This window comes from Lathyrus oleraceus, chromosome 5, assembly GCF_024323335.1.
Source record: "Lathyrus oleraceus cultivar Zhongwan6 chromosome 5, CAAS_Psat_ZW6_1.0, whole genome shotgun sequence".
NCBI lineage: Eukaryota > Viridiplantae > Streptophyta > Magnoliopsida > Fabales > Fabaceae > Lathyrus > Lathyrus oleraceus.
In genome coordinates, this window is record NC_066583.1 from 369,891,750 (window position 1) to 369,903,470 (window position 11,721).

Consider the following 11,721-nt stretch of genomic DNA (forward strand, 5'->3'; position numbering starts at 1 on the left):
TTATTTTTATCTTTAATCATGAATTATTTTTATTTTGGTGGGTATGGATAGTTTTATTTTACTTTTAATGATTATTTTATTTGCTAATTTTATTTTCTAATTTTATTTTATGAAATTAAAAATATATATTAATTATAATGGATAGTATTTTTATAATTATAATAATATAATTATAATATTTTTTTTTTATATAATATGTAAATATTAGTTAGGGATTATTCTCCACACAAATAGTTAGTAGTTTGCAAGGGGTTAATCCCCTTATAAATTCCAAAATATATATGCATTAGCCGAGGGTTAAATCCCTTACCGGTGTATGACACAATTGTGCTAGGAGCTTTCCCCGATAAATTATTTGTAGGGGGCTTATCATTTCATTAATGTCTGATACGAGTGAGTCTCAATTCTATAGGTCTGCTACACAACTGGTTAAATTTTATTAATGACATTTTACGAGGGACTTAATCCCTAGTCAATTTTGCAAGGAACTTATCCCCTAATGAATAATTTGCGATGCTATATTTAATTAGGGGACATCTCCCCTCATAAGTTTTTATTTTGTGAAGCAGTTTTTGTATTAGCGAGGGATTTTATCCCTATCAAACTTTTTTTTATAAAGCGACAAGAGAAACCATTTCCACAAGACATGCTTTATAGATTCCCATTCAGTGGATAACAGGCAACTTCCATTTGTGTTTCCATTTTCATGATTGGTATACAATCAGTGTCGTCATCTTCATCTTACAAAACAACAATAATCAAAGCTCAACTCTTATGGCGGAAATTGCAGTCTCATTAGTTATTGACCAACTACTTCCACTCTTAAGGGAAGAAGTGAAGCTGCTTAGAGGTATTCACAAGGAGTTTGCTGATATTAAAGATGAACTTGAAAGTATTCAAGCGTTCCTTAAGGATGCTGATAAAAGAGCTCCAACAACGGAAGGAGTCAAAATATGGGTGAAGCAAGTTAGGGAAGCAGCTTTTCGCATTGAAGATATCATTGACGAGTATATGATCCAGGTAGGACGGCAACCTCGTGATCATGGATGTGCATCTTTACTCCATAAGCTCAAAGCTATAATCTCTCGTCGTCGAATAGCGTCTGAGATTCAAGACATTAAGTCATATGTACGAGGGATCAAGGAAAGAAGTGAAAGATATGGCTTCCAACGTTCTCTTGAACAAGGATCAAGCAATTCTAGGAAAATCCAGAATTCTAAATGGCATGACCCTCGATTGGCTGCTCTTTACATGGAAGAATCTGAAGTGGTGGGTTTTGAAGAGCCAAGGAAAAGATTGATTGATTGGATGATAAAGGGAAGGGATGAGCGCACTGTAGTTTCTGTGGTAGGAATGGGAGGGCAAGGAAAAACCACTCTTGCTAAGAAAGTTTTTGACAGCAAGGATGTCCTCGGCCACTTCAATTGTCGTGTTTGGATCACAATATCTCAATCATATAATGTTGAAGAGTTGTTGAGGGAGATGCTGATAAAGTTATGCAAAGAAAAAGGAGACGGTGCTCCTAGGGAAATTTCTCAAATGGATCGAGGGTCATTGACCGAACAAGTGCGAAACTACTTGCAGCAAAAGAGGTACATCGTCGTGTTTGATGATGTTTGGAGTGTGCATTTTTGGGATGATATTGAATTTGCTGTAATTGATAATAAAAGTGGAAGTAGGATACTTATCACAACTAGGAACCAAAATGTTGTGGTTTCATGTAAAAAATCTTCTTTCACTAAGATGCTTGAATTGCAACCTCTAACTCAAGAACAATCTCTAGAGCTGTTCAATAAGAAGGCATTCAAATTTGACTATGACGGGTGCTGTCCAAAAGAGCTTACTGCTATAGCCAATGAAATTGTTCAAAAATGTAATGGCTTACCACTAGCAATTGTTGCCATTGGTGGTCTTTTGTCTACAAGAGAGAAAACTGGGTTTGAGTGGCATAGATTTAGAGAAAACCTGAGCTTAGAGCTAAAGAAAGATACAAATTTAATTGGGATAAAAGAAATTCTTGGTTTAAGCTATGATGATTTACCTTATTATCTCAAGTCATGCTTGTTGTATTTTGCAATATATCCAGAAGATTACGTAGTTAGATCAAAGAGAGTGATTCGTCACTGGATAGCGGAAGGGTTTGTGAAGGAGGAAAGAGGGAAGACATTGGAAGAAGTAGCAGAAGGATATTTAACGGAGCTGATCCATAGAAGCTTGGTGCAAGTATCCTCGCTTAGATATGATGGTAAGGTTAAACGTTGTCGTGTTCATGATCTAATACGCGATATGATGCTTGAAAAAACTGAGGATTTAAATTTTTGCAAGCATATTAGTGATGATGGACAATCAAACTTAAGTGGAATTGTTCGACGCTTGTTAGTAACTACCGAATTAAGAACGGGTCTTGATGATTTAAATTTGCATATTGAAAGGTTGCATGTTCGGTCATTGTTTTTTTTTAGAAATGATGCATCACGTTTCATGTATTTTTGGAGAATCCCTACAAAATTCAGGTTATTGAAGGTTCTTGATTATGAACTTGTGAAAGTATTCCATCCTCCTCATGAGGTTGGAAGTTTAATCCATTTGAAGTATTTAAGTTTCAATTATATTAGAGATGGTAAAATCCCAAAATCCATTGGCATGCTCCAGAACCTAGAGACCTTAGATGCAAGACATGCAGTGATTGAGTTGCCAAAGGAGATTAGCAAGCTTAGAAAGCTAAGACATCTTATCGGCTACCGAATATCTTTAATTCATTTAAAGAAAGGTATCGGAGATATGACATCCCTACAATCGCTTCGTAATGTTGATTTAAATATGGATGGAGTTGCAGAGGTAATAAACGAGTTAGGAAAGCTGAAACAGATGAGGGATTTGGGGTTGCTTAATGTTCATGAGGAAGATGGAAGCATTCTGTCTTCTTCAATCAACGAAATGAAACACTTGGAGAAACTAAACGTTGAATTATCTTTTCAAAGTAATAAATCCATTGGTTTGGATTTGATTTCCGCACCAATGATGCTTCGAAAACTTTCACTTTTGGGAATGTTAAAGAAGTTGCCAAAGTCGATTCCAGAGCTTCAGAATCTTGTTGTGTTGACGTTGACGCAGTCCTTATTAACTAAAGATCCAATGCAATTCCTAAAAAGTTTGCAGCACTTGTTGATCCTCTCTCTGACCCGCAATGCCTTTGAAGGTTTATCTTTGCATTTTGAAGATGGAGGGTTTGAGAAACTAAAGGAACTGTATGTTGAGGATTTATCTGAACTGAGAGTTATTATTATTGAAAGAGGAGCTCTTCCTTCTCTGAAAAAGCTTCAGTTACTCTCACTCAATCTCAAGAATTTACCCAAAGGAATCCTACACCTAGAGAAGCTTGAAGTTCTCAATATTGAGAGTGAAGATGATATTGAGCGGGACATTTATACCGAGGATTTGAGTTGGATCACGGAGCATATGCCGACTGTTAAAATTAACTATTTTGTTACATAAGTCCAAGGAGGTAGAAATAAAACTTTATCATACTCAAGAGGGAAACAAAGGTGTGTTTTTTCTTCCTGAAACTTATTGTTACTCTTCAGTCATCCAAATACTTTTGTTACATGATTTATTATTTAACTCAGCATCACCAAATATGAATACTATTTTGGATCCTCGAGGGTAGTCGATAGTGATAATTTTCTGTTGTTTGGTAGGTGTTGGAGTTCAACTTTCAATGCAATGGCAATTCAGATTCTCCAGAGAGACGCTTACTGCATCAATTTGGGACTTTTGTTCCTCAATAAAAAAAAATTTAGGTTTAATTTGTTGTACTTTAATAATGATAATGGTGTATGAAATCTCTCTAAATTATGGTTTGATTTGATATTTGAGTTGTTTGTGAATTGTAATTGTTGCTTTCAAGCATTTTAAGACTTTATTTTTCTTTAATAATGGCATTTATGAAACTTTAGTCGTAACGATTGTAGCAAGATATTTTGTTGTTCAGGTAAGATTTGAGTTGTATGGGATGAATTGTATATGCAATATGGCATGAGATCTTTCCTTTCAATGTTTTTTGTTAAGGAATATATTTCTATTGCAAAATTATTATTCAAAAATAACCCACCAAGCATAACATAGACATTCCATAGATGTAAAATAAATCATGAGCAAACTTTTTCTCATCAACTTTTCCATCTAAGAATAACAAAGGCAAGAAAGTGTGGATAAGTATGATGAACTCATAGGAGCCAACCCTGCAAAGAAACATGAAAAGTGTAGAAAAAACTACTCACATCTCATGTTTGATGTTATGTGATTGTGTCTCTACTTTTATCTTCCTTGCTTGTCTTCCTTCGTATAATCGCTTTGTTCCTGATAACATTAACACTTGGTTCTAGTTCCTAAAAACTAACACATTAAAATAATAATAATAATAATGAAGTAAGCTTGCATGCAAGTTATGAAACATCAATATAATAGAAATTATGAAATGGATTAAGATGAACAAGTGTTATGAAACCATCAATGGGTGACAAATAAGCATCACGAGATACGTGTTGAACGGCTCCAATAACAGCGGTTTTGATGAAGCTTTCAACAATTTTTCTTTAACAAAAGTCCTGTCATTCTAACTCAAAAAAATAGATACAATTATATATGTAGTTATTTATTAAATAAAAGTTTAGAATAAATTTTCAATGTCAAACTTAAACTTGTCGAGGCATTTTCACAAATATCGGTTAATTTATGTCCGTTGTTAGTGCAAAAGGTGATAAAAATGAACAATGGAAATAAGAGAGAGAAGAGAGAATAATAACAAACTTCCATTATTCTAAAACGGTTACGGCAAACGCGCGCACACACTGCTCTTACACTACATAGTCTGCAAAAATGAATAATGATATTTTTGTTCACACCACTCACTTGTTTAAATACAAATGAGTCTTAATGAAAATACTAAAGTCCCATTTAACAAATTTTATCTACAAGTTTTTGAAAATGAATTAATTCTAATAATATCCCTTAATTCATATTCAGCTTAATCAAAACTAACAACACTAATTCTATCCCTCAAGCGGAGAAATTGATCAGTCTTGACCGTCTTCGTCAGAATATCTGTCAGTTGCTTCTGGATGCTACAATGCACAACTTCTAGCACTCCATTCTCAACCTGATTTCTCAGAAAGTGATATTTAGTCTCAATATGATCGCTTCTTCCATGAAACACTGGGCTCTTGGCAAGATTGATTGCAGACTTCTTATCAATCATCAACTTCAGAGACTTGTTTACTTTGACCTTTAATCCTGCAGTAAATTCAGAAGTCACACAGATTGACATGCAATCACAACACCTACAGTATATCCTGTTTCACAGGTTGACAAAGCAACAACTGATTGCTTCTTGGAACACCAAGAAATAGGACTTCCCAGAAATTTAAACAAGTATCCAGAAGTACTTCTTCTGTCAACTTTGTCTCCACACCAATAAGAATCTGAGTAACTCATAAGTTCCAAGTCAGTTTCAGTACCAGAAGGGAACAAAACTCCATACTTCAGAGTTCCCTTTATATAGCTCAGGATTTTAACATCAGTTTGGTAATGAGACCACTTTGATTTACTCGTAAACCTACTCAATATTACAACTGCATAACAAATATCAAGTCTGGTATTACACAAATACCTAAGAGAACCTACCAACTGCTTGAAAGTTGTCGCATCTACATCATCACCATCAAAATCAGAATCCAATTTCTGATTTGTATCAGGAGGTGTGACAGTAACTTTACAATTCAACAACTCAAATCTCTTCAGAAGCTCAAGTTCATATTTCAGCTGATGTAAAATTATGTCTTTCTCAGAGTACATAATCTCCATCCCTAAAAAATAAACCATATTTCCTAGACCAGTCATCTCAAACTCATTCATCAACTCCTTCTTGAACTTAGCCATCTCATATTCACAACTTCCTGTTAGCAATATGCCATCAACATACAGACAAACCAAAATTATATTTCCTTCAGAAGTATGCGGAACATAGACACCATACTCCATCTGACATTTCTGAAATCCATGCTTCTTGAAAAATGAAACAATTTTCATATTCCAAGCTCTAGGGGCTTGTCTCAGTCCATACAAAGCTTTGTGTAATCTGTACACCATCCCTCCCTGATTCTTTTTCTCAAATTCAGAAGGTTATCACACATAAACCTCTTCTTCTAATGGACTGTTCAGAAATATAGATTTCACGTCTAAATGCATCAGATGCCAATTCCTTTTAGCAGTTATCGCAATCACCAACCTGATTGTTTTATGTCTTGCTACAGGAGCAAACACTTCAAAGTAATATAAGCCAGGTTTTTGCAGAAAACCTCTCATGACTAACCTTGTTTTGTATTTTCCAATTGATGTATCTGGCTTTAACTTCACCTTATAAACCCATCTCACGCTGATGGCTTTCTTGTTCTTTAGAAGTTCTGTAAACTTCCAAGTCTTGTTTTTCTCTATGGCATCAAGTTCTTCTTTCATGGCCTTCAGCCATACTTTCTGCTTGAGAGCTTCTTTCGTACTCACGGGTTCAGAGTCTACTAACATGGCACACTGAATAACTTCCCCTTTAGAATCTACTTCAGTATCTTGCAGCATGTCACACTCTGCAAACCTTCTCGGAATGTTTATGATTCTTTGTGGCCTCTGAACTTGTTCAGAACTTTCTGACTCTGGAATAGTATCATATGCTGCAAACCTTCTCAAAGTGTTTCTGATTGTCTAAACTTGTTTAGAACCTTCTAATTCTAGAAAAATATTAGGTGCTTGGACTCTAGAAGTAGCAACTTCAGAAGCATGACCACCTTCAGAATCTGAATCACCATCATAATTTGGATCACCAGAATTTGAATCATCATTAGAATCTGGATCATAATCAATCTCTCCTTCTGATTCTGACTCACTCTCTGAATCATTTTCAGGCTCTGACTCATCTTCAGAAACAGAATCAATATCTTTAGAATTTAACTCTGCACCAGAGTTGGATTGAGACTTGCTCCAATCCAATACTTTTGACTATTTCACAACAACATCTTTGCTGAATTCAAGCTTGTTAGTGAATGGACAGTAAAGGTTCTAAGCACATGTACTGTGATACCCCACCAATAACACCACATTGCGTCTATCATCCAACTTCTTTCTAGTAGCATCTGGAACGTGTTTATAACAGACATAACTAAATACTCTGAAATGAATCACACTTTGCTTATCTCTAGTCCACCTCTCAAATGGAATAATTTCCTTCAGCTTCATGGTTGGACACCTATTGAGCACATATGTTGCAGCGGCAATACCTTCTCCCTAGAAAGTGTTAGGAAGCTTCTTCTCCTTCAGCATGCTCCTTGCCATATCCATAAAAGTTCGATTTCTCCTTTCATCAAGACCATTGTGTTGAGGAGTATATGAAGAAGTCACTTCATACTCAATTCCATTCTTCTTATAGAACTTCTTGAACTCTGCAGAGCTATACTCACCTCCACCATCAGTTATGAGAATCTTCAGAGTCTGGCCACTTTGTTTCTCAGCCTTGATTCTGAATTTCTCCAATTCATCAAACACCTCGTATTTGAACTTTATAACGGGTACCCATGTCATCCTTCTGAATTCATCCACAAATGACACAAAGTATTTATTCTCTCCTGGTGAAGGTTCTGGAAATGGTCCACACACATCAGAGTGCACTACTCCCAAAGCATGTGTTTCTCTTGGAGCTAATTTTGATGCAAATGGCAGTCTTGGTTGCTTCACTCTCATGCACACATTGCATGACTTTTATGGTTTCTTAATTGTAGGAATTCCACGCACCAATTTCTTTGGATTCAGATGCCCTAAGCTTCTGGAGTTCAAATGACCAAATCTTTTGTGTCACAACTCACTTTCCTTCACAACACTTGATGTGCTAAGGCATTCAAATTATGTAGTTTTAACATTCACCTTGAATGTTATATTCCTTCCATGTTCTGACTCCATAATCAGCTTATTATTATAGTCATACAACTCCAAAAGATTGTCTTTCATGGTAACTGGGAATCCATTTTCAATTAATTGACCTACACTCATCAGATTTCTCTTCATGCCAAGAACATACCAAACATTCTGAATTAATACAGATTTTCAATTATTCATAATCACTCTAACATTCCTTGTTCCTTCAGCATTCAGATACTTGTCATCAACACATCTGATTTTGGTCCTCTTCCCAGAGTCAAAATCAACCAACCATTTCGTATTTCCAATAAGATGGTTTGAACAACTAGTGTCCACCAGTCTTCTAGAGACGCACTATCAGAATCAAAAGCCACTAATATCACATGTTCATCATCAAAACTTCTGGCTATATTTTCTTCTTCTGATTTCCTCTCCTTGTTTGACCAATAATCTGCAACGAAGTGGCCAAACTTCTTACAACAGTAACATTGAACTTTTCTCTGGTCATACTTCTCATTTCCCTTTTGACTCCCAGAAGTTGAGGTTTCTGACTTCTGAGACCAACCATGTCTTTTCTTGGCTTCTGACCAAGATTGCTTCTGGTCTTTCTTGACAAAAGAAACTTTCAGATCCTACTCTACCTATCTCTCAAAGGATCTTTCAGTCAGACGCAACTCTTGCACTCCTAGACTGCTTTGCAACTCTTCTATTCTCATAGTGCTCAGATCTTTATAATGTTTAATTGCTACAATGATGTAATCAAACTGGGGAGTAAAAAATCTAAGTACCTTCTCAATGATACTTTCTTCAAAGAGAGTTTCCCCACACGACTTCATCTCATTTGTGATCAAAATCACTCTGGAGATGTAGTCACGTACCTTCTCATAGTTCTTCATACTGAGATTCTCATACTGCTTACATAGAGATTGAAGCTCCACCTTCTTCATTGATGCATCACCTCCGTAGCACCACACTTGTGTGTCCCACGCAGCTTTCGCAATCGTCGAACCAACGATTTTCTCAAAAATGTTCATATTCACACACTGATGGATGTAGAATAATGTCTTCTGATCCTTCTTCCTCATATCCCACTGAGCATCCATTGTATTTTCTGGAAGTGCATCATAACCGTCGTTGGTAAGATCAAGAACATCTTGAGCTCCAAAAAACACACGCATCTGAATCATCCAATGATTCCAGTTCTTTCCATCGAACACTGGAAGCTTGGTACTTAGATTACCGTTTCCGCTCATATTCAAACTTGTGCAATACACTCAGATCTCACCTAAACACAGTGTTTCCCAATCTCTTGAAATTAAGATATGTGATTCTGTTACGATTCTGATCAGAAATTCAACACGAATTCTCCGAATAGAAATCAATCACACAACGCCTCATCGTTTCACTCGTATTTCCCGTGGTGTTTACCTGTGGATCTGAACCGGAGCTCTAGATACCAATTGTTGGTGCACAATGTGATAAAGATGAACAATGGAAATAAGAGAGAGAGAATAATAACAAACTTCCACTACTCTAAAATGGTTACAGTAAACGCATACGCACACACTGCTCTACTACACTACCCAGACTGCAAAAAGGAATAATGATACTTTTGTAAACACCACTCACTTGCTTAAATACAAGTGAAACTTAATGAAAATACTAAAGTACCATTTAACAAACTTTATCTACAAATTTCTGAAAATGAATTAATTCTAACATTAACAACTAGTAAAATTAATAGTACTCACACCAAACCTCTATATTATAAAGAACACAATTAACACAACTCAACTCCCTCCCTGTTTTTCCAAACCACTACTAAAACTTTAATGCAATTGCAAAAAGGATAATAGATCATTCTTCATCAAGAAAAATAGAACTCCCTAAAGCTTAACACAACTACCACCATTAAGTTACATAGATTGGATCAAACCTATATCAAATAATTTCTTGTGACTCATGTACAATCATCTTTACACATATAGGCCATGGTCTACTAACATTCAACGGGAATTTGTAATGAGTTCTCCTGGTACACAAACAAAGAGGTTTAACATATAACTAGTTAGAAAGAAATAGCTAGCAGAGAACAGGTCAATGTTCTGGTTTTTAACTTGAGTAGAGAAAATAACAAGCATGTCATTGTTTTTTGTTTTCCTTGTTCCTGGTGCTCCCCGTATAAGTTTAAGTTCAGAATGATACATTTTTTATATCAATACTGCTCAAAACAACATCTTGTTGAGATTAATTCAGATTATAAGAAAGAATTATCATGTCTTCCTTAATGAATGGAGCATGATTGTTTTCTTTTGATAGACAAATTTGACAGTTTTCTCCACTCTAAAATACTATTGTGATTGTATTTCTGTGGGTCAAATACAATCACACATGTTGTATATTTATATGAAAATATGGTTATACACAATAAGTAATAATATAATTTACACTTATGACTAATTGAATATCAATCAATACTAATTGATTGATAACAGATTATCAACACTCCCCCGCATGCCGGATTATATATATTGTATGATCCGAGCTTGTTACAAATATAATTCACTCGAGAACCCTTAAGAGACTTGATAAACATATAAGCCAATTGATCTTCATATTCGACAAATTTTATGGTTATTTCTCCTAACGGTACATTGTCTCTTACATAGTGACAGTCTATTTCTATGTGTTTGGTTCGTTCATGGAAAACCGGATTGGATGCAATATGGAGTGTTGCTTGATTGTCGCATATGAGTTTTATGGCCTGAAGGTCTCCCAACCTAAGTTCTTTGAGCAAATTCTTAAGCCATGCAAGTTCCTTTGAGGCTGTTGCCATATCACGATATTCAGCTTCAACACTGGATAATGCAACTGTGTTTTGTTTCTTTCTCCTCCATGAGATCATATTTTCTTCGATAAGAACACAATATCCAAAAGTGGATTTCCTATCCGACGGTGATCATGTCCAGTCTACATCTGAATAACAAGTGATTTTGGCATCACACTTATCTTCATATAATAGACCTCATCCTAGTGCATTCATTGTATACCTGAGAATCCGAATAACTGGATTTCAATGAGTATCACAAAGAGCGTTCAAGAATTGACTCACAATGCTCACTACAAAGTAATATTTGTCTGGTGACAGTAAGATAATTGAGTCAACCCACTAGACGTCGATATCTTTCCGGGTCTTTCAACAGCTCCCCCTGACCTGGAAGAAGCTTGACATTGGGATCCATAGGAGTATCAATCAGACGACAGTCAAGCTTACCAGTTTCAGTTAGGATGTCTAATGCATACTTACATTGGTTAATTGCAATGCCTGATGAGGACTAAGCAACTTCAATACCTAAAAAGTATCTGAGTGGATCCAAAAAAAAAATCTGAAATTTTTGTAAAAGATGAGTTTTGAGTCGTTGGATACCCTTTGTATCGTCTCCAGTAATAATAATAATCAACATAGACCACAAGAAATATGCGCTAACCGGTGGAGGAACTAAGGAAGAAAATAGAGTTATTTGCTTCACATCTAGTCATATCAAACTATATCAAAGCAGAGCTGAAGCGACCAAACCAAGCACGTGGAGAATGTTTCAGCCCATAAAGAGAGCGATAAAACCGACAACACAAGTCTTGAATTTCCAGGAACAGTAAAACCTGGAGGTTGATCCATATACACTTCATCCTCCAATTCCCCGTGTAAATTTTTTATTTAATGTCCAACTGATGAAACAACCAACGATTAATAGAAGCCATTGC

General features: G+C 35.7%; 1 protein-coding gene across 1 annotated transcript; it reads left to right on the forward strand.

The window, feature by feature from the left end:
* Window positions 1-572: 572 nt before the first annotated feature.
* LOC127084808 (disease resistance protein RPM1) lies at window positions 573-4,067 on the forward strand. The gene is made up of 2 exons (XM_051025324.1): window positions 573-3,545; window positions 3,699-4,067. The coding sequence occupies exon 1, from the start codon at window positions 775-777 to the stop codon at window positions 3,493-3,495; it is 2,721 nt and encodes a 906-aa protein (XP_050881281.1). The 5' UTR covers window positions 573-774; the 3' UTR covers window positions 3,496-3,545; window positions 3,699-4,067.
* Window positions 4,068-11,721: the final 7,654 nt, after the last annotated feature.